Raw genomic sequence first — 24492 nt, forward strand, 5'->3', positions numbered from 1 at the left:
GTAGAAACCAACATTGAGAAAATTCGACAAGCCACCTGGGTTCAGCAGACAATGAATCACCAATTCTTGCTATTCAATATGGGCGGGGACATTGAAAACTGCTTATCTAGTTGTTCTCTTGGATTCCACAAGGTATAAAAAACTTTCTGGCAGGAGGTTTTCATTTTCTCATAACCCTTTTCTTTTCAGTCATACTGATTTATGCTATATTTTATCTACTACTCTGTTGTCTTCCCTGCTGTTGTAAACCTGTGACTAAGAATTTGTGGTTCAAGAAGGAGAGCTGGGACCAACAGGTCCAGAACCTCCATTCTAAAAATAGAGCAACATGTTAAACTTTAACCCTGAGGTTAACAAAGTATACACCCAAACAGAATGGCTTCTTGGCAGGGATGACATAGCCTCCCCTGTGTGGTCAACAGTTAAGGAAACCCTCCCAAAGTTAATCTGGTTCCTTTCCTTTCTAAATCCTTTAATGGCTATTGTTGTTCTCCTCCTTTTTAGCCCTGGTTTGTTTAACCTTTTGGTTAAATTTGTGTCTTCTAGGCTCCAACAGTTTGAGGTAAGTCTCATGATGGCTCAAGAAATTCAAACCATTCCAGCAGAGAGTGGCCCAGGTCCCTACAGGTCCTTGGGACAGTCAGTGAGGGACTCATACACCTCTAGGGTAGGCTAGGGTCTGCGGCCCCTGTCCAGCAGGAAGAAATTTCAGAAGAGAACTTCAGCCCCTTACCCCTTAAGAATAAAAGTGTAGGGCTTCCCTGGTGGCGCAGTCGTTAAGAATCCACCTGCCAATGCAGGGGACATGGGTTTGAGCCCTGGTCAGGGAAGATCCCACATGCCGTGGAGCAACTAAGCCCGTGAGCCACAACTACCGAGCCTGCGCTCTAGATCCCATGAGCCACAACTACTGAATCTCCCGCCTAGAGCCTGTGTTCCGCAACAAGAGAGTCCACCGCAATGAGAAGCCCGCCCATTGCCGTGAAGAGTAGCCCCTGCTCACTGCAGCTAGAGAGAGCCCGCGCCCAGTGACGAAGACCCAGTGCAGCCAAAAATAAAATAAATAAATTGATTTAAAAAAAAAAAGAATAAGCGTGTAGAGTCTCTCAGGGGGAAGTGAGACAAGCTGGAACCTGGCACTCTTTGCTGCAGTGCTTGCACCTGGACGAACTTCTCCCCAAGCAACAAAATACAAAGGGACTATAAGGGGCTAAAAATGACTGCGTGCAGGCACAGTTGGGGCAAATTATGGACAACAAGATACAAAGAGACCAAAAAAAATCCAACTGCCACTTCTGAAGAGCCGAGAGCAAAAGCAGGGTATTGGACATGCCCCCTGCACACACCACCACCAAAGGGGTGGGAAAAACACCTAAGCCACACCTGCAGCCCCCCTGGACACACCCCTACCCTCACCCCATATAAGGAACTAGCTCGCGCACCCCGTTGGGGAACCAGCAAGGGAATGTGTTACTTGTTTTTGGTCCCTCCTGTGGCCGGTGGGCACAGGAGCCCCAATAAAGCCTTGCCTGAATTTCTGGTCTGGCCTCTAGTCAATTTCTACTGATTGGGGAAGGCCAAGAACCCTGGTCGGTATCACTTCCTCCCATCATCAGTTGCCTATAGCACTGGTTCCTAACTTGGCTGCACAATGGAATTATCTGGAAGTTTTATAAATTATTGATGCCTGGGACCTTCTCCCTCCCACCAGGAGATTCTGACTTAATTGGTATTGGGTATATCCTGGGCATCTGGAGTTTTAGAAGTGATGTAGCTGAGGTTAAAAACTGTCAGCCTAACCCCTGCAATTGCCTCCTGACCCTTTATATTCAATCTTTGCCCTACTCTACTCCCCATCCCGCCCCCTTTTTCTTCCTCACAGTTGGAGTCATCTTTTCAAAATGCAATTTTAATCGTGTCACCTCCACCCTCTTTAAAACTTTTCAAATGTTTCCCATTAATCTCAGGCTAGAAGCCCCAAACCTGAAAATGGCCTGTAAAGCCCGCCTTGTTCTGACCTTGCCATCTCCTTAGCCATATCCTTCTTGACTTCTGGCCTCCAAAAAACTCATTTTTTTTTTTTTTTTTTTTTGGTACGTGGGCCTCTCACTGTTGTGGCCTCTCCCATTGCTGAGCACAGGCTCCGGACGCGCAGGCTCAGCAGCCATGGCTCACGGGCCTAGCCGCCCTGCGGCATGTGGGATCTTCCCGGACCGGGGCACGAACCCACGTCCCCTGCATCAGCAGGCGGACTCTCAACCACTGCGCCACCAGGGAAGCCCCCACACTCATTTTTTTTGTTTTAGTTCTTCAAACATGTCATACTCTTACCACAGTGCCTTTGCATATGCTGTACTCTCTGTGAAGCTCTTCCCCTGTTCCTTGCCTAGTTAACTTTTAGCTCATCTTTCAGCTCTCAACTTATCATTTCTCTGACCTGTTATATGCTCCTATAGCACCACATAAATTCTGCTTCATAGGATGTATGACAGGTGAAATTTTATGCTTATTTCTATGCTGGTTCCCCACCGAAGCTCCTTGAATGTAGAAACTTTGTATCTATTTCTGCTTCACATGGTGTTGATGAAACCTTGCACACTGATTGGCATATAGTTAGGCTCTCAAATTAGTTACTGAAGGAATATGTATGAATGAATGAAAATGTGCTTGACATCAAATCTATCAGTGAGTTCACTTGATGTAAGCTCCAAAATATCTCTGGAACCCATTTGTCCCTTTTCATCTTCGCTGCTGGTCTGAACCACCTTCACCTCTGGTCTCAACTACTAAACAGTTTCCTCACTGGTCTGCAAACCCTCCCTCTTGTTCCTCTCCAAACAGTGTCTTAATGGCAGGCAGACTGATCTTTTTAAAATACAAATGATATGCCACTCCTCTGTTCAAAATTATTCCAAGTCTTTCCATTGTTCTTGGAGTAGAATCCAAACATCTTACCACTCTCACCCTCACTGACTACCCACCAAACTACACTGGCCTCCTTTCTGTTCCTCAAACATGCCAAGCCCTTTCCAGCTTTCAGGCTTCAGCACTTACTGTTCCTTTTTCCTGAAATGCTCTTTACATTATTTTTTCTTATTTTGCAGGACTCAGCGAAAACTGCATAGGGGTTTTCCCTGACTGCACTATTAAAAGTAACATCCCCTGGCTACACTCATCACTCTGTTTACTTCCCTTATAGCACTACTACAATCTAAAATTGAAAAAAAAAAAAAAAAGAAGCACTCCATTATGCTCCATATTCCCCACCAGAATGTCAGCTCCATGAAAGCAGATGTCTTGTCTATCCCGGTCACTGTATCCCCAGCAGACAGCACAGTGTCTAGTTTGTACTGGGTGCTCAATCAATGACTGAATCATCTTATGATTGCCAGCTTCCAAGATGGACCCCAGTGATTCTCACCCCCTGGTATCCGTGCCTTGGGTCCTTTCCTCCCACACTGCTTCAGGGCTGAGTGTTGTGTGACTTTTGAACCTAAGACTTTTGAACCTAAGCCATAAAAGGCATTGCAGTTCCCAACTTTATCTCAGATTACTCATTCTAGGGGAAGCTAACTGCCATGCCATCAGGACGCTCAGCCTGGAAAGGCCCACCTGGAAAAGCATTGAGGCCTCAGTCCCCAACCAGCCTGTGACAACCCTGTGAGTAGTCACACCTGACAACCATGTGAGTGAGTCACCTTGAGGGTGGGTGCTGTAGCCCCAGCTGAGCCTTCAGAGGATGAAGCGCTCACTGACACTGAATGTTACCTTGAGAAAGACTCTAAGCCAGAACTGCCCACCCGAGCAGTTCTCAAATCCTAACCCACCAAAACCATGAGAGATAAAAAGCATCATCACTGATGTTTTAAGTCACTAAGTTTTGGAATGATTTGTTTCTGCACAATGGATAACTAACATACACACAGTCAATGAGTCAATGAATGGAGCAATGAATATTTCAACATAAATTTTCTCTTGAATTAGTCAGGCTTCAAACCTCACTAAATAGGGCACTAGCCAATTCTGTCTTCTCGTGTTGCCTAGCCTACACTTTCCAGTACCATATTTTCAATTGTATACAGATCCCAACTTGACACTTCTTCTGCCTAAAACCATTATTTCTATCAGAGGCACCAACAATCTTGCAGTAGAAGTGGGAGGCTGTGCGATTAGCTTTAATTTCTCTCCTGTGAATTCTCTACCAGTACTGTCGTTTCTCTCTCCTGATGCTTTGCCACATGAGTTTTCTTCCCATTTCCCAGGAAACTTCCTCAGTTCACTTTAAGAGCAAGGTCTGGGAGTGTGACATCTCCAGACATGACCTAGACTGATGACTTACCAGTTGCTTGCTTGAGTAGGTTTCTAAGTCTCTAAGCCTCCGTTTCCTCTTCTGCTAAATGAGGTTAATAACAATACCTACTTCATGGGGGCAATACAACTCACTGCAACCCTGAGTGTGACACATGTATGAGTAAATCACTTAGCACAGTTTTGGGCACATGACAGATATTTTCAATTCTAGCAAGTATCCTAAAACGTAGACTTGAGTCTCTATTTTACAGACACAAAAAGGTTCAGAAAAGTCAAGTGTCTTGCCCAACAGCACGCAGCTAGAATCTGCCAGTCCTGTAGCCCTCCAAGGTCTGGATTCTGTTCACTGCCTCTCACTACTCCATCCCGCGGTTCTGCCATGGCCTCCCAGCTGCTCTTCTCACCTGCCAGTTGTGTCTTCTCCCATCCATGCTAAGCAGCCTGACAGACTAACATCCTCTGAAGCTGACTGGGTTTCTCCCTGGACTCTGATCCTACAACGGCTCTGATTGTCCAAATTCAACCTTCCAGACTCCTGCAGCTCCTCTGACTGTCCACATTTTCCTTCCCACTTCCTAGTTCTGCCTTGCCCAGTCAGCCAGGTCCTCATAGCTGGATTCCCCGCTGCTCTCCCAGACCTCACACACCTCCCAAACTTCTTCTCATCCGCTGCCTCTGGTGTGTCGCCCTGTTTCTTCTTTCCCATGCACATCTCATCTGTCAAGACCGAGCTTAGTCCCCACTAGTGCATGCTGCCTTCCTGGCTCTTCTAGGCCCCAGTGACCTCATCTTTGAACTCCTGCTGCTCTACTTGGTACTTAATCACTCTGTGATAGGTTGACTGTTGCCTCATCTTCCCAATTAGCTTGTGAGCTCCCTGATGCTGAGCTCATAGTCTGGACTTTTACCTCCTCCCATGGCACCTAGCCCAGGTATTTGCTTTGCTAGACGTTAACTTTGTTCTATAGGTTTGGAAAGAATTAGGAATTGTCTTCTAAAATAAGCAAGGGAGAAACCTTTTGTGTCTGCCTGACAAGACTTCCGCATAGCAGAGGAATTGTAAAGAAGTGTTTACTATCACTTTGGAAACTAGAGGCCACCTAGAGTCCCTCATACAAAGGAAAACAGATTTCACACTCAGTCTCAAGAAACTGCTTCGGCTGTTCTACAGGGACAGGAGCCCCACTAACACTTCCGGACCACCCCTTCTTTCCAAGCTCTCCTCAGCCCCGGCAGTGCCCCCCACCCCACGGCTGGCTCCCTTTAACATGACCTTCCTACAAGAGGGAGGGGATATGGGGATATATGTATACGTATAGCTGATTCACTTTGTTATACAGCAGAAACTAACAACATTATAAAGCAATTATACTCCAATAAAGATGTGACAAAAAACCAACAACATAAGCCTCCTAAGGTCCCCTGCCTGTGGGACCCTAACTCCTACCACCCTCCTCCAAATGACTTAATCTCAGCTCTCACCCTCCTCCCCATTCCCTCAGCTCACTCTCTTCTCAGGCTCCAACATTCTCTCACACCCCCCAGAAGCCAGGTTTGCCCTTATCCCACACTCCTCCAGTCAATCTCTGGCCCCAATCCCAGCTTCATCCATTACCACCCCTATGCCTGGCTCAACTCCCCAAGATCTGCCTGGTCCTGCTGGGTTCCCACTCTTTCTGATTGCTGTCATTTTCTGTCCCCTCAGGACCTGAGTCCCAGCCCTGCTCTGGCATCCCATCCAGGCTGCAGCTCTTTTCTCAGGAGAGACAAGAAGGAGGGCAGATTCTTCCCATTCCTCCCCACCATCCTTCTACTAGTTTTCTTTCTCTGCAACTTGGTCACTGTTTACAGTGACCAAGAAATAATAGCATTTACCTCAGAGAGCTGTTAGAAGAACAAAATATGTGCCTGCTACACTGTCAGAGCCTCAGAAATATTGGGGTTTACTCATTTAGAAAGTCTGTCAACAAAGGAATCCATTCCGTGACTAAAATCCAAGTGTCAGTGACTATAGAAATACAGGTAATGTTTCAGGTCATGTCCATGTGTACCCCCCAGGGTCATATCTGTGGGGGGCCTCGGCCCCTCAGTACTCTCACATAGGCTGCAGCATGGAGAAATACTACATAGGGAATTTAGAATTTTTGAAACACACCTCCAGTTATCAAATAATTGTCAGAAATCCATTTAAAATAGGAGAATGAGGGGGAAAAATTCCTCTAACAATATGTTTAGGCACAATAACAAATTTGTCAAGTGATAAAGTGCTCTGAGGAGTGGTCAGACTCAAGTTTGCTTCCTACCAAGGACATTTATGAATTTTCAGTCTTAAAGTCTCCTGTACAAGGAGCTAGGGGAGGAGAAAAGGAGGAAGCGGTCTGGGGGCAGCTCTCTAAATCCTTCTTCCTGCACCCAGACACACACGCATCCCCCTCCCCCACAACGTGACTGGTCCCAGACATACTCCCTGAGATGGCAAGCCCATGGGAGATGCTTATCTGTGGCCCAGGCAAGGTTTTGCTCTCAGAGAGTAAGAACACTTGATCTGACTTACCCATCTTGTAAAATGGCAAAGAATAGTCTCTTTGGTACGTAGTTTCTTTATATCATGGCTTGGCAGGCTTTGAATGTCTTCGAAAACAAATGTATTGAATGAGAGTTTGTTGGTCTAATTGAGGCTGATACTGACTTTTTCTCTTAGGTGGAATTTCCAAGTCTATGAGAGGTCTAAATGAAAATAAAAACAGCTTGCTGAATACCCATCCAGTAGAAGAAAAGCATTCCACTTTCTCATCAGCTGAAATCCATTCCCTAAAAGTGGCCAGGAGACTACCAAGATAGTATTGGCAAGACTCCATAACTCCAAGGCTAGCCCTAGCAAAATTATCGGTAGATGGTTCAAGGATTCCAGACCCCTGTTCTTCCCTTTAATATCCCTCCTCCTTCCCAATCACAGGTCACAGAAGGTGACCTGCATCAAAACTTCCTCTGGATCTGCCTACGCATGGCTACTTCCCATACTCCAGATCTTCCCAATGCCCTTTTGCAATGTAACTTTTCTATAGATATTTGGTTCCCTCAAGGAACTAATGCTTTCTTTTGACCAGACTAACCATTATGGTGCATATTGGTGTTTGATGAACCTGAAATTGGTTACAACCTTCTTGTACCCTCCACTCAGATGAGAACCCTATGAAGGTAAAGGTAAAGAAGAATCAAAATGTAGTGGTGGAATATCTTCACATACTTGTGGGAATATACATTCACTTTGCAACTTGTTTGAGAAGACTTTGGTGATATGTATTAAACCTTTAAACTGTGTATATATTTTGTCCTAGAAACCCAGAATTTAGGAATATCAACAAAGACTTAGCTCTAAGAATGCTTGTCAAACTATTTTTATGATAATAAAAGGAGTGGAAACAACTTTCATGTGGAAAAAGATAGGGAATTATTTAGACAATGATACAGAGATATACAGAAATACCATGCCACCATTAAAGTGATGCTGTAGAATTATAATATTTGAAATGGAAAAAAAGTCCACAATATATTATATTTAAAGAAAGATTTCAACTGAATTGTACACTTTAAATGGATGAATTGTATGGTATGAATTATCTCAATAAAGCTGTTATACAAAAAATGGTTTCAATCAACAAAATATTAGCAAACAGAATTCAACAAAACATTAAAAGGCTCATACAACATGATCAAGTGGGGTTTGTTCCAGGGATACAAGGATGGTTCAACATCCACAAATCAATCAATGTGATACACCACATTAACAGAATAAAAGAGAAAATTCATGTTATCATTTTGACAGATACACAAGAAGCATTTGACAAAATTCAGCATCCATTTATGATTAAAACTTTCAACAGAATGGGTATAGAGGGAACATACTCCAACATAATAAAGGCCATATATGACAAGCCCACAGCGCACATCATACTCAATGATGACATGCTTTTCCTCTAAGATCAGGAACCAGACAAGGATGTCCACTGTCTCCACTTTTATTCAACATAGTATTGAAAGTCCTATCCAGAGTAATTAGGCAAGAAAAAGAAATAAAACGCATCCAAATAGGAAAGGAAGAAATAAAACTGCATTTATTTGCAGATCACATGATCTTATATATAAAAAACCCTAAAAATGTTATCAAATAGCTGTTAGAACTAATAAATAAATTCAGTAAATTTGCAGGATACAAAATTAATATAAAGATATCTATTGTGTTTCTTCTATACACTAAAAATGAATTATCTGGCAGAGAAATTAAGAAAACAATCCCATTTTCAATTTCATCAAAACAACAAAGTACTCAGAAATAAATTTAACCAAGGAGGTGAAAGACCTGTATACTGTAGATATAAGACACTGATGAAAGAAATGGAAGAAAACACAAATAAATGGAAAGATATTCCATGCTCATACATTGGAAGTATTAATATTGTAAAAATTTCCACACTATCAAAGCAATCTACAGATTCAATGCAATGCCTATCAAAATTCCAATGGCATATTTTCATAGAAATCAAACAAACAATTCTAAAATTTATATGGAATCACCAAAGACCCCAGATAGCCAAAGCAGTCCTGAGGAAGAAGAACAAGGCTGGAGGTATCACATTTCCTGATTTTAAACTGTATTACAAAGCTATAATAATCAAAAATAGTATAGTATTGGCATATAAATGGACACATAGATTAATGGAACAGAATAGTGAGCCCATAAATAAACCAAAGCATATACAGTCAATTAATTTATGACAAACGAGCCAAAGCATACAATTGGAAAAGAATAGTCTCTTCAGTAAAGTGTGCTGGAAAAATTGGACAGCCACATTCAACAGAATGAAACCAGATCCCTATCTTATACCATTCACAAAATGAGTTAAAGATTTTAATGTAAGACCTGAAATCATAAAACCCTTAGAAGAAAACACAGGGAGTAAGATTTTGACATCAGCGTTGGCAATGATTTTTTGGATTTGACACCAAAAACAGGCAACAAAAACAAAAATAAATAAACATCAAACTAAAAAGCTTCTTCACAGCAAAGGAAACCATCAACAAAATGAAACAGCAACCTACAGAATGGGAAAAAATAATTATCAACTATATATCTGATAAGGAGTTAATATCCAAAATATGTAAAGAATTCATACTACTAAATAACAACAACAAAAAACCCCAAAAGGAATACAAAACAAACCAAAAAACCTATTCAATTAAAAAATTGGCAGAGGGACTGAATAGACTTTTTTTTTTCCACAAAAGACTTGTAGATGGCCAACAGGTACATGAAAATGTGCTCAGTATCACTAATCATTAGAAAAATGCAAATCAAAACCACAGTGAGATATCACCTCACACCTGTCAGAGTGGCTATCATCAAAAAGACTACAAATAGGGCTTCCCTGGTGGTGCAGTGGTTGAGGGTCCGCCTGCCAATGGAGGGGACACAGGTTCGTGCCCCAGTCCGGGAAGATCCCACATGCCGCGGAGCGGCTGGGCCCGTGAGCCATGGCCGCTGAGCCTGCGCGTCTGGAGCCTGTGCTCCACAATGGGAGAGGCCACAACAGTGAGAGGCCCATGTACCACACACACACACACACAAAAGACTACAAATAGCAAGTGTTAGCAAGGATGTGGAGAAAAAGAAATCCTCCTGCACTGTTGGTGGGAATGTAAATTGGTTACAGGCACTATGGAAAACAGTATGGAAGTTCCTCAAAAAACTAAAAATAGAACCACCATATGATCCAGCAATTCCACTTCTGGGTATTTATCCAAAGGAAACAAAATCACTATCTCAAAAAGATATCTGCACTCCCATGTTCATTGCAGCATTATTTACAATGAGCAACACATTGAAACAACCTAAGTGTCCATTGACAAATGAATAGATAAAAAATATGTGGACTATATATGATATATTAATATAATTATTAATATTAATTATAATTAATCAATATTAAATATAATAATTATATTAATTAAATATAAGAGTATTCATTGTGTGTGTGTATATATATGTATATACCATGAAATACTATTCAGCCTAAAAAAGAAGAAAAGCCTGGAGAGACCTTCAAGATGGTGGAGGAGTAAGACGTGGAGCTCACCTTCCTCCCTACAAATACATCAGAAATACATCTACATGTGAAACAACTCCTACAGAACACCTACTGAATGCTGGAAGAAGACCTCAGGCTTCCCAAAAGGCAAGAAACTCCCCATGTACCTGGGTAGGGCAAAATAAAAATCAGAGGCAAAAGAATAGGGATGGGACATGCACCTCTGGGAGGGAGCTGTAAAGGAGGAAAAGTTTCCGCACACTAGGAAGTCCCTTCACTGGTGGAGATGGGGGGTGGCGGGCGTGGAAGGTTTGGAGCTACAGAGGAGAGTGCAACAGGGGTGCAGAGGGCAAAGTGGAGAGATTCCTGCATAGAGGATCAGTGCTGACCAGCACTCACCAGCCTGAGAGGCTTGTCTGCTCACCTGCCGGGGCAGGTGGGGGCTGGGAGCTGAGTCTCGGGCTTCGGAGGTCGGATCCTAGGGAGAGGACTGGAGTTGGCCATGTGAACACAGCCTGAAGGGGGCTAGTGCATCACAGCTAGCTGGGAGGGAGTCCAGAAAAAAACTTAGGACGGCCTAAGAGGCAAGAAACCATTGTTTTGGGGTGCACGAAGAGAGAGGATTCAGAGCACTGCCTCAACGAGCTCCAGAGATGGGCGCGAGCCACGGCTATCAGCACAGACACCAGAGACGGGCACGAGATGCTAAGGCTGCTGCTGCAGCCACCAAGAAGCCTGTGTGCAAGCACAGGCCACTATCCATACCTCCCTTCCCAGGAGGCTGTGCAGCCCACCACTGCCAGGGTCCTGTGATCCAGGGACAACTTCCCCAGGAGAGCACATGGCGTGCCTCAGGCTGGTAAAATGTCACGCTGGCATCTGCCGCCGCAAGCTTGCCATGAATCCCCTACCCCTCCCTTCCCCCCAGCCTCAGTGAGCCAGAGCCCCCTAATCAGCTGCTCCTTTAACCTTGTCCTGTCTGAGCAAGGAATAGATGCTCTCAGGTGACCTACATGCAGAGGCAGGGCCAAATCCAAAGCTGAACCTGAGCAGCTGTGCAAACAAAGAAGAGAAAGGGAAATCTCTCCCAGCAGCCTCAGGAGCAGCGGATTAAATCTCCACAATCAACTTGATGTACCCTGCATCTCTGGAATACCTGAATAGACAACGAGTCATTCCAAAATTGAGGTGGTGGACTTTGGGAGCAACTGTAGGCTTGGGGTTTGCTTTCTGCATCTAATATGTTTCTGGTTTTATGTTTATCTTAGTTTAGTATTTAGAGATTACTATCATTGGTAGATTTGTTTATAGATTTGGTTGCTCTCTTCCTTTCTTGTTTAATATATAGATACGTATATTTTTTTCCTTTTTCTTTTTGTGAGTGTGTATGTGTATGCTTTGTGTGATTTTGTCTGTATAGATTTGCTTTTACCATTTGTCTTAGAATTCTGTCTTTCTGTTTTTTTTTTTTTTTTTTTTTTAGTATGGCTTTTAGTGCTTGTTATCATTGGTGGATTTGTTTTTTGGTTTGATTGCTCTCTTCTTTCTTTATTACTTTTTAATAATTTTTTAATTTAATAATTTTCTTTTCTCTCTTTCTCTCTCTTTTCTTTCTTTTTTTTCCTTCTTTCCTTCTTTCTTTCCTTCTTTCCTTCCTGCTTTCTTTCTTTCTTTCTTTCTTACTCCCTTTTCTTCTGAGCAGTGTGGCTGACAGGGTCTTGATGTTCTGGTCAGGTGTCAGGCCTGTCTCTCTGAGGTGGGAGAGCCGAGTAGAGGACATTGGTCCACCAGAGACTTCCTGGCTCCAGGTAATATCAAACAAAGAAAGCTCTCCCAGAGATCTCCATCTCAACGCTAAGACCCAGCTCGGCTCAATGACCAGCAAGCTCCAGTGCTGGACAGCCCATGCCAAACAACTACCAAGACAGGAACACAACCCCATCCATTAGCAGAGAGGCTGCCTAAAATCATAATAAGGTCACAGATACCCTAAAACACACCACCCGACGCGGTCCTGTCCACCAGAAAGACAAGATCCAGCCTCATCCACCAGAACACAGGAACCAGTCCCCTCTACCAGGAAGCCTACACAACCTACTGAACCAACCTTAGCCAATAGGGGCAGACACCAAAAACAAAGGGAACTACGAACCTGCAGCCTGTTAAAAGGAGACCCCAAACACAGTAAGTTAAGCAAAATGAGAAGACAGAGAAATATGCAGCAGATGAAGGAGCAGGGTAAAACCCCACCAAACCAAACAAATGAAGAGGAAATAGGCAGTCTACCTTAAAAAGAATTCAGAGTAATGATAGTAAAGATGATCCAAAATCTTGGAAATAGGATGGAGAAAATACATGAAACATTTAACAAAGACCTAGAAGAACTAAAGAGCAAATAAACAATGATGAACAACACAATAAATGAAATTAAAAATTCTCTGGAAGGAGTCAATAGCAGAATAACTGAAGCATAAGAACAGATAAGTGATCTGGAAGATAAAATAGTGGAAATAACTACCGCAGAGAAGAATAAAGGAAAAAGAATGAAAAGAATTGAGGACAGTCTCAGAGGTCTCTGGGACAACATCAAACACACAAACATTTGAATTATAGGGGTCTCAGAAGTTGAAGAGAAAAAGAAAGGGACTGAGAAAATATTTGAAGAGATTATAGTTGAAAACTTCCCTAATATGGGAAAGGAAATAGTCAATGAAGTTCAGGAAGCACAGAGAGTCCCATACAGGAGAAATCCAAGGAGAAACACGCCAAGACACATATTAATCAAAATATCAAAAATTAAAAACAAATAAAAAATATTAAAAGCAGCAAGGGGGTAAAACAACAAATAACATACAAAGGAATCCTCATAAGGTTAACAGCTGATCTTTCAGCAGAAACTCTGTAAGCCACAAGAGAGTGGCAGGACATATTTAAAGTGATGAAAGGGAAAAACCTACAACTAAGATTACTCTACCCAGCAAGGATCTCATTCAGATTTGATGGAGAAATTAAAAACTTTACAGACAAGCAAAAGCTAAGAAAATTCAGCACCACCAAACCAGCTTTACAACAAATGCTAAAGGAACTTCTCTAGGCAGAAAACACAAGAGAAGGAAAAGACCTACAATAACAAACCCAAAACAATTAAGAAAATGGTAATAGGAACATACATATTGATAACTACCTTAAATGTAAATGGTTTAAATGCTCCCATCCAAAGACATCGACTGGCTGAATGGATACAAAAACAAGACCTGTATATATGCTGTCTACAAGAGACCCACTTCAGACCTAGGGACACATACAGACTGAAAGTGAGGGGATGGAAAAAGATATTCCATGCAAATGGAAATCAAAAGAAAGCTGGAGTAGCAACTCTCATATTAGACAAAATAGACTTTAAAATAAAGACTATCACAAAAGACAAAGAAGGACACTAGATAATGATCAAGGGGTCAATCCAAGAAGAAGATACAACAATTGCTGGAGCACTGAGGTGCTCCAACATAGGAGCACCTCAATACATAAGGCAAATGCTAACAACCATAAAAGGGGAAATCGACAGTAACATAATCATAGTAGGGGACTTTAACACCCCACTTTCACCAATGGACACATCATCCAGAAAGAAAATAAATAAGGAAACACAAGGTTTAAGTGATACATTAAACAAGATGGAGTTAATTGATATTTACAGGACATTCCATCCAAAAACAGCAGAATACACTTTCTTCTCAAGTGCTCATGGAACATTCTCCAGGATAGATCATATCTTGGGTCCCAAATGAAACCTCAGTAAACTTAAGAAAATTGAAATTGATCAAGTATCTTTTCCAACCACAACACTATGAGACTAGGTATTAGTTACAGGAAAAAATCTGTAAAAAATACAAACACATGGAGGGTAAACAATACACTACTTAATAATCGAGAGTACACTGAAGAAATCAAAGAGGAAATCAAAAAAATACCTAGAAACATGACAATGAAAACACAATGACCCAAAACTTATGGGATGCAGCAAAAGCAGTTCTAAGAGGGAAGTTTATAACAATACAATCCGACCTCAAGAAACATCTCAAATAAACAACTTAACATTACACCTAAAGCAACTAGAGAAAGAAGAACAAAAAACCCCCAAAGTTAGTGGAAGGGAAGAAATCATAAAGATCAGATCAGAAATAAGTGAAAAAGAAATGAAGGAAACGATAGCAAAGATCAATAAAACTAAAAGTTTGTTCTTTGAGTAGATAAACAAAATTGATAAACCATTAGCCAGACTCATCAAGAAAAAAAGGGAGAAAACTCAAATCAATAGAATTAGAAATGAAAAAGGAGAACTAACAACTGACACTGCAGAAATACAAAGGATCATGAGAGATTATTACAAGCAATTATATGCCAATAAAATGGACAACCTGGAAGAAATGGACAAATTCTTAGCAAAGCACAACCTTATGAGACTGAACCAGGAAGAAATAGAAAATATAAAGAGATCAATCACAAACACTGAAAATGAGACTGTGATTAAAAATTTTCCAACAAACAAAAGCCCAGGACCAGATGGCTACACAGGAGAATTCTATCAAACATTTAGAGAGGAGCTAACACCTATCCTTCTCAAACCCTTCCAAAATATAGCAGAGGGAGGAACACTCCCAAACTCATTCAACGAGGCCACCATCACCTTGATACCAAAACCAAACAAATATATCACAAAGAAAGAAAACTACAGGCCAATAACAATGATGAACCCAGTTGCAAAAATCCTCAACAAATACTAGCAAACAGAATCCAACAATATATTAAAAGGATCATACATCATGATCAATTGGTATTTATCCCAGGAATGCAAGGGTTCTTCTATATACACAAATCAATCAATGTGATACACCATATTAACAAATTGAAGGAGAAAAACCATATGATCATCTCAATAGATGCAGAAAAAACTTTCAACAAATTCACCACCAATCTATGATAGAAACCCTCCAGAAAGTAGGCATAGAGTGAACTTACCTCAACATAATAAAGGCTATATATTACAAACCCATAACCAACGTCGTTCTCAATGGTGAAAAACTGAAACCATTTCCACTAAGATCAGCAACAAGACAAGATTGTCCACTCTCAGCACTATTATTCAACAGTTTTGGAAGTTTTAGCCACAGCAATCAGAGAAGTAAAAGAAATAAAAGGAATCCAAATCAGAAAAGAAGAGTGATGCTGTCACTGTTTGCAGATGACATGATACTATACATAGAGACTCCTAAAGATGCTACCAGAAAACTACTTGAGCTAATCAATGAATTCGGTAAAGTAGCAAGATACAAAATTAATTCACAGAAATCTCTCGCATTCCTATACACTAATGATGAAAAATCTGAAAGAGAAATTAAGGAAACACTCACATTTACCATTGCAACAAAAAGAATAAAATACCTAGGAATAAACCTACCTAAGGAGACAAAAGACCTGTATGCAGAAAACTATGACATTGATGAAAGAAATTAAATATGATACAAATAGATGGAGAGATATACCATGTTCTTGGACTGGAAGAATCAACATTGTGGAAATGACTATACTACCTAAAACAATCTACAGATTCAATGCAATCCTTATCAAACTACCAATGACATTTTTCACAGAACTAGAACAAAAAATTTCACAATTTGTATGGAAACACAAAAGACCCCCAATAGTCAAAGCAATCTTGAGAAATAAAAATGGAGCTGGAGAAATCAGGCTCCCTGACTTCAGACTATGCTGCAAAGCTACAGTAATCAAGACAGTATGGCACTGGCACAAAAAGAGAAATATAGATCAATGGAACAGGATAGAAAGCCCAGAGATAAACCCATGCACTTATGGTCACCTTATCTTTGATAAAAGAGGGAAGAATATACAATGGAGAAAAGACAGCCTCTTCAATAATTGGTGCTGGGAAAACTGGACAGCTACATATAAAAGAATGAAATTAGAACACTCCCTAACACCATACACAAAAATAAACTCAAAATGGATTAAAGACCTAAATGTAAGGCCAGACAATATCAAACTCTTAGAGGAAAACATAGGCAGAACACTCTATGACACAAATCACAGCAAGATCCTTTTTGACCCACCTCCTAGAGAAATGAACATAAAAACAAAAATAAAGAAATGGGACCTACCTAATGAAACTTAAAATCTTTTTCACAGCAAAGGAAACCATAAACAAGTTGAAAAGGCGACCCTCAGAATGCGAGAAAATATTTGCAATTGAAGCAACTGACAGAGGATTAATTTCCAAAATTTACAAGCAGCTCATGCAGCTCAATATCCAAAAAACAAACAACGTAATCCAAAAATGGGCAGAAGACCTAAATAGACATTTCTCCAAAGAAGATATACAGATGGTTAACAAACACATGAAAAGATGCTCAACATCACTTATTATTAGAGAAATGCAAATTAAAACTACAATGAGGTATCACCTCTCACCAGTCAGAATGGCCATCATCAAAAAATCTACAAACAAGGAGGGAGGGAGACGCAAGAGGGAAGAGATATGGGAACATATGTATATGTATAACTGATTCACTTTGTTATAAAGCAGAAAATAACATACCATTGTAAAGCAATTATACTCCAATAAAGATGTAAAAAAAAATCTACAAACAATAAATGCTGGAGAGAGTGTGGAGAAAAGGGAACCCTCTTGCACTGTTGGCGAGAATGTAAATTGATACAGCCACTATGGAGAACAGTATGGAGGTTCCTTAAAAAACGAAAAATAGAACTACCTTATGACCAAGCAACCCCACTACTGGGCATATACCCTAAGAAAACCATAATTCAAAAAGAGTCATGTACCACAATATTCATTGCAGCACTATTTAGAATAACCAGGACATGGAAGCAACCCTAGTGTCCATCGACAGATGAATGGATAAAGAAGATGTGGCACATATATACAATGGAATATTAGTCATAAAAAGAAACGAAATTGAGTTATTTGTAGTGAGGCAGATGGACCTAGAGTCTGTCATACAGAGTGTAGTAAGTCAGAAAGAGAAAAACAAATACTGTATGCTAACACATATATATGGAATCTAAAAAAAAAAAAAAAGGTTCTGAAGAACCTAGGGGCAGGACAGGAATAAAGACGCAGATGTAGAGAATGAACTTCAGGACACGGGGAGGGGGAAGGGTAAGCTGGGATGAAGTGAGAGAGTGGCATGGACATATGTACGCTACCAAATGTAAAATAGATAACTAGTGGGAAGCAGCCGCATAGCGCAGGGAGAGCAGCTTGGTGCTTTGTGACCACCTAGAGGGGTGGGACAGGGAGGGTGGGAGGGAGACGCAAGAGGGAGGAGATAAGGGGATATATGTATATGTATAGCTGATTCACTTTGTTATAAAGCAGAAACTGACTGTAAAACAATTATACTCCAATAAAGATGTTAAAAAAAAAATAAAGACAGCAAAAAAAAAAAAAAGAAGAAAAGCCTGCCATTTGTGACAACATGGATGGACCTTGAGGGTATTATGCTAAGTGAAATAAGTTAGGCAGAGAAATACAAATACTGTATGTTCTCACTTATATGTGGAATCTAAAAAAACTGAATTCATAAAAACAGAAAACAGAATAGTGATCGCCAAAGGTGAGGTTTGGGGGGTGGCGGAAATGGGCGAAGATGGTCAAAAGGTACAAAATTTCAGATATAAAATAAGTTCTGGGAATGTAATGTACTGCATGGTGACTATTGTCAACAATGTTATATACTATATTTGAAAGTTGTTGAGAGAAATAGATCTTAAAAGTTCTTATCACAAGAAAAAAATTGTAACTATATGTGGTGATGGGTATTAATAAACTTATGGTAATCTTTTTGCAATATGTACATATATAAAAATCATTATGTTGTATACGTTAAACTAATACAATGTTATATGTAAACTATATCTCAGTAAAACTGGGAGAAAAAGTGTTTCAAAATGCCACCTCATTCTATTTTGTGTAGATCTGGAAGATTATACATGATTATCTGTCTCTGGGTAATGACATGATGGATAATTAAAAAAATTTTTTTTGATTATCAGCGTTTCTGAATGTTTTAATAAACGTGTATTTTAAACTGTAAAGTAGATGAGGTGAGCTGCTAGAGATGTGAAAAATATTAAATGTTGGGTGAGATTTAAGAATATCTAAATCCAATCATTTTGAGTAGGACGTCATCTAACTTGATTGCATAACCATAATTAATCACACTGAAATGTGATGACTGACACTGTTTAATCATAACACATTATGTTTACATATTTGGGTAAAAACCTGATTGTGGTGTGCCTCCTTGGCTCCGGACACGCAGGCTCAGCGGCTATGGCTCACGGGCCCAGCCGCTCCGCGGCATGTGGGATCTTCCCGGACTGGGGCACAAACCCGTGTCCCCTACATCGGCAGGCGGACCCTCAACCACTGCGTCACCAGGGAAGCCCCCTTATTCTTATTCTTAACCAGAAGTTTAATAAAGTCATTGATTGGCATTTGCACTAAGTTTTCCCCCTAAGACTAATCTTGGGCAGGCACAAGTCTTGTCAGAGTCAAGGTTCCCTTTGCCCGAGTGTCCTGTGTTAGGAGGAGGGTGAGGCACTGGAGTTGGGGGAACGGTCAGAGTCCACAGAACACACGTGGAGAGTGCCCTGTGGAACTGCCTTCTGGCAGTGGAGTTCTGTTGTTTCCTTCCTTGTTTATCCTCTAGCAAAGAACATGGCCCTAACAAGAGTTTGATGTAAGAATGTATTTGAGTTAGAACAAAAAGCCTTGAACAGCAATCAGAAAATTGGATCAACTCACGTCCCAGCTTTTACACCAACCAACTACACCTCAGGCAAGACATGTCACTTCTCTGGGCTACATCTTATTTATTTAACTGAATCAGGATTTAAAAAGCTAAAGCTACTTCCAGATTGGTCATCTATTAAGTTCAGACTGTGTGCTGCTTTATAGTTGCCATGGCTCCCTTTTCTTTGCTTGGAGAATAATCAGGAGGTGACGACATCAAAGGAAATTAAGAGAAGAAAAGAAGTTTGTAAAGTATACTAGATGATGAACTCAAAATAATAGCAATCCTATTTTGAGTGCTTACCATGTTCTAGAATATTATATCAATTATTTTATTTAACAGAGAAGTCACTGATACTCAGAAGGAATGAAAACTGCCTAAGATCAAACATTTCATAAGTTACTCAAATTGCTGTTATTAACTGCTGTGGTTTCCAGCCTCCCAAAACTAGAAAATAGCATTGAGGTACCTATTTTTTTCCCCTTTTTGTTAAAATCACCTGCAGAAAGGCAGAAACCATTTAGATCAAATTTGTAATTTTATTGAGAAGGAAACTGACTCTCAAGAAGATTGTTATTTGACTGAGTGAAAATGCTAAACTCATGGTGTTTCTTAAATTTCTTTGATGATTTAATATATATGTTCATTACAAAAAATCTGGAAAATATAGAAAAAGATAAAAAATGAAATACAAATATCAATAATCTCACCATTCATGAAAAACCATTGTTAACATATTGCTGCATTTCCTTCCAAATTTTTCCATCCACTGAACAATAATAATTGTTATTATTATTATTACAAATTGTGATTCCCCTTTTTTCATTTATTATTCTAACTTTAGTGAAATTTTTCAACATTAAGATTTAGGAGGGTGTCTCACCTGGGGGATAATCTTCACATATCAGTATAATGAACTCTTGCAAGCTGCCCAGGGTAATAGCCATGGAAGTCCTTTCCTTGATGAGCAATGAATATATTAGTGGGAACAGTAAGGGGGTGAGAGAAAAGCAATTATTATGATTAGTTCTTTACAGAAGAAAACCAACTGTGGTATCATAAAAAATACATTCAGTCTTTATCCCCGGTTCCTGGCACAAAGCTCATAAAACCTTTGGAATCTCTTGATAGGAGTGTCTTTTGTCATCCATTTTTCAGGATTTAGTTTTCAGGATTCATAAAGAAATACTTGACATGTCAGGTATTAGGTTCACAATATCAGAAAAAAACAAATAAGAGAATATATAAAACCAGTGGGTCAAATGTTGATAATTGTTGAAAGATGGAAATGGGTAAATGGGGGTTCCTTATACTATTTTTTCTACTTTAGATATTTTTACAAACTTTCACAATGTTTAAAGAAACTCTGATAATTAAGTATATAGGGGCTAAAATTAAGTATATAAGAAGCACTGTGAAGGTCAAAGCACAAGGTGCTTGTAAACCTAGAGGAGGGGCTGTAGCCCTGCCTGGGAGGGCTGGGTTGTGAGGAAGTTTGGAAGCGCAAGCATGAGTGAATGAGGTGGAGAGGGAGGGGGAGTCTTCTGAGGCGTGAGGTGAGCTGGGTGTGTGCAGCTGAAACACAGTGGTGTCAGGGGGAGGGGCTGAGGGCTAGTGGTGTCCAGATCTTACTTTTTTTTTTTTTTTTTTTGCGGTACGCGGGCCTCTCACTGTTGTGGCCTCTCCCATTGCGGAGCACAGGCTCTGGACGCGCAGACTCAGCGGCCATGGCTCACAGGCCCAGCTGCTCCGCGGCATGTGGGATCTTCCCGGACCGGGGCACGAACCCGCGTCCCCTGCATCAGCAGGCGGACTCTCAACCACTGCGCCACCAGGGAAGCCCCAGATCTTACATTTTGAAATAAATCTTCTTTTATAATTAATTACTTTCCTTTTAGATTATGGTTATAGCATTATATTGATATTTTAAAATTACGTGTTGTTGGATTATGTTATTTACAGATTTTATTTCAGAAGAGTATCAGGGACATTGCAAAATATTTGTTATAAACAAAGGGAGGGTTTGTCTGAAAGGTTGAGAACCACCGAGGTAGGTAATAGGGAATCTTTGTAGGATCTTTAAGATTTGTGACAAACGCAATTTTTATTTTAGAAAGATTTTGCTGTGGCCGTATGGAAAACAAATTTGAGGACAATCTGACTAGAAGTAGAAAGACTGGTCAGGAGACAATCGTAGTAATGTACTATGTGGGGAAGCTCTGGACTTTGTGGTGGAAATGTGAATGAGAGGAGAGGTCTGACTGAGATCACTGTTAAGAGAGAGTGTTGAGAGTGAAAAAGAAGGAGGGGTCCAAGACAAGGCCGAGGCTTCAGACATTGGGAAGAAGGCTGCCATTCTCCAGGAAACAGAACACAGGAAGGTGACCCCTGTTGAGAGGATGACTCTAGAGTCTGCGGTATGTGGGGTCTTTTGGGACCTCCACAGGTTCTGAGCACTTGGTATGTGCCAGAAGAATTCAAGAAGAGTCAGTAGAAAGCAGTGCATAGGTCTGCATGAAGTAGCTTGCCAAACATGTGTCAGATGGTGAATGGAAACTTAAACTATGCCTCCATTCCAACCAGCATTTATTGAATGTACGTAACGTACTCTGCACACTGCTAGGTTCTGCAGATACAAAGGTGACCAGGAAGCAGGACTTGTCCTCATAATGCTCTTTATGTGCTGAAATTGTGATCTGAATAAAAGGTCAGTGGGGTACAAAAGAGGGAGGGGTGTCTAGGGCTTGGGCAAGTAACTAGAATGGGGAAGAGGTTCCAGGTGAGGGGAATTATAGGAGCCATGACTTCGACAGAGTTGGGATCAGTGTGGAGTGTGTGGGGGCCAGTGGGGACCTTGCTGTCTAGCTCGTGCAAAAGGCAAGTGCTCTAAGCAGGGCGGGTCTGTCTGTCTATGCAAACAGGACCTCAGGGAGCTCTAATTTTCATAAAAACCACAGGCTGTCTAGACCTGCCCTGCGTCTGGAATAATATGACTGATCCCTGAATAGTAAATAACAGCAGGGGATTAGGTCATAAGAAGAATAACTGGCACTGTAATAGAGAACAAATGACATTTCTGAGTGCACAGGAGTGGGCGATACAGCTTTCTTAGGCGCCCATCCAGCTTCCAAGCACTACCTTGGAAAGATTACCCTACGGCCACGTTATACTTTGTTAAGCATCCAGGTGGAGTTCCAGAATGACACTGGTATCTCACAGTTGCTATACTGTTTGCACTAGGCTGTGTTTTGACTCTGGGCTCCTCCCTGGCGCGAGTCCAGGTAAGTAGCCCAGGCACTGCTCCTAGAAGCGGTCTGGGCAAGCTGTCTGAGAATGGAGAAGCCCCTCACCAGTACCAGGTAACACGCCCACCCCAAGTCTCTCGGGAGTCTCCCTGGGTAGGTTTTGGAGTGGAGAGAATGGGAAAGTGTGTAAGCAGGCAGCAGTTGGAGGGAGGGCTGGGTGGAGACATGGAGAGTTTTGAGAAATGAAGGCATGATACATTTTTCCTCCACCTCTTTGGGTAGACTTTCCAAGTTCCCCCATGTGGCCTTCACCTCAAACAGGAGAAAGCTCTCGATTAACAGGTCAAAATGTCTGTTGTTTGGAAAAGAATTTGTACCTCCCAAGTGGCGATGCATGGCCTGGCGTGGCAGTCAGTATTCCCAGAGGCTGCACAGTGCCCGGCCTCTCCCAAGGCGGGGCTGGGTGTTAGGCAAAATCGATTAATGGGTAGGAAAGCTGGGCTGGCCTCCAGACCTGGCCCAGGAGCCCCGCCCTGGACTCTGCTCAGACCCATTTTATTGACTTGGCTTACAAGATTCTTGAGTCAGCTGTAGAAAGCCCTTTCCTTCTCCCTGGGTGGGAGTAGGAGTCCAGGTGTGTCTGACTCCACCGCACAGTATTTACCAGTCCCTGACAGCTTGGTTCTTTGAGGTGACACGTTCAGTCCAGACAAGAGCAAACCAGTCCCCTGGAAGGGTGAATGTAACCGGAGCAGGCTCTGAGCTTACCTGCAGGCAAAATCCAACATGCACAGGGGAGGATCCCTCTAGAGAATGAGGTAGCCTGTGTCACAGTGACGATGCAGCCCTTCTGTCAGTGTTGGGCTTCGTGCATTACAAAGCATCTTTACAGAGATGATCTCATCTAATTTTCACAGTCACCTTGCCAGGTAAACATTATTAACACCCCATTACAGAAAAGGAGACCGAGGCTCAGAGAGGTTAAGTAGAATTTCTAAATATCACTCAGCTGATAAATGCCAGAGGCATGAATCAAACCCTGTTCTCTAAACTCCATGTCCCATCCAGAGTCATCTTTGTGTTTGTGTGATGACTTCTTTTCAGAAGAGTTCAGAGTTATTTTTGTGTGAACTCTGTGATTCTCTCACTGTGGGCAGATAGGAAGTAGATGTCCTGTACCAAAGGAATAGGAAGAGAAATAGACCCGGCAGTGTAAGGCTGCTTTCAGTTCAATAAAACAAGGGTTTTATGCAACAGAAGGCTTTGGTCCCATTTACGTTTTATTCTTGGGCCATCGATGAACTCAGAGAAAGAGTGAAACTACTCAGTTTCCGTCTGTGTGGTTGCATCCCATGTTGCAAAAGCATGAGAATGGTTTGTTTTATCCCAAGAGTAAACGGGTCCCCTCTGAAATTTGGGCTTGGGTTCCTTACTAAAGCTCTTCCCAAGCAGAAACCAACATCCTTCCAATCTTTTGGGAATTTGGAATCGCCTGTTTGCTTGGATTCTGCCATGAATGTGGGATTTTTTTTTTTTTACAACTTTCTCTAAACCCAAAGAAACTTCCCTAGAACCTCTGGCAGCAGTTATCTCTTAATCAGGGAGCAAGCAGCAGGGGGAGCAATTCCAATTCCCTAGGTGTCTGTCCAACTTGCTGCAGCTCTGGAGGCGTCTGTATTTGGAAGAACATTACCTGGGTGGGATCCCTGGGTGGCGGTCAATAAATTCTGGTAGCTGGATGGCAGTCATGATGGATAGGATTCTGAAAAAGAAATCAGAGTGAAGTTTCATATTGCAAGTTTATATACATTTCCAGGCATGAGCTATCTAGTACTACAAAGTCTGTCTTGAAGGACCATCATAGGACCATCACAGCTTCTGCTAGACTATTTAGGGAAGGAAATAGACTCAAACAAAAAGAAATGGAGAAATGCATAAGCCAATACATATAGACATGCTTTTCTTTAAAAATAGAAAGTACTGTGCAAGTTGGGCACGTAGCCTCCTTTCTCACCC

The 24492-nt window shown here is 41.4% G+C and overlaps 1 protein-coding gene across 1 annotated transcript in view; it reads right to left on the reverse strand.

The window, feature by feature from the left end:
• SPMIP3 (sperm microtubule inner protein 3) overlaps positions 1 to 24225 on the reverse strand; it is a gene marked incomplete at both ends in the record, with an annotated part of 32120 nt that extends 7895 nt beyond the window's left edge. Inside the window, 5 exon segments of the mRNA XM_082659369.1 lie at positions 6866 to 6917; positions 6921 to 7038; positions 20115 to 20128; positions 20132 to 20210; positions 24170 to 24225. Coding sequence (XP_082515495.1) covers positions 6866 to 6917; positions 6921 to 7038; positions 20115 to 20128; positions 20132 to 20210; positions 24170 to 24225 — 319 coding nt within the window.
• Between the last annotated feature and the right edge of the window lie 267 nt (positions 24226 to 24492).

This window comes from Grampus griseus (assembly GCF_964374135.1).
Source record: "Grampus griseus genome assembly, chromosome: 1".
NCBI classification, from domain to species: domain Eukaryota; kingdom Metazoa; phylum Chordata; class Mammalia; order Artiodactyla; family Delphinidae; genus Grampus; species Grampus griseus.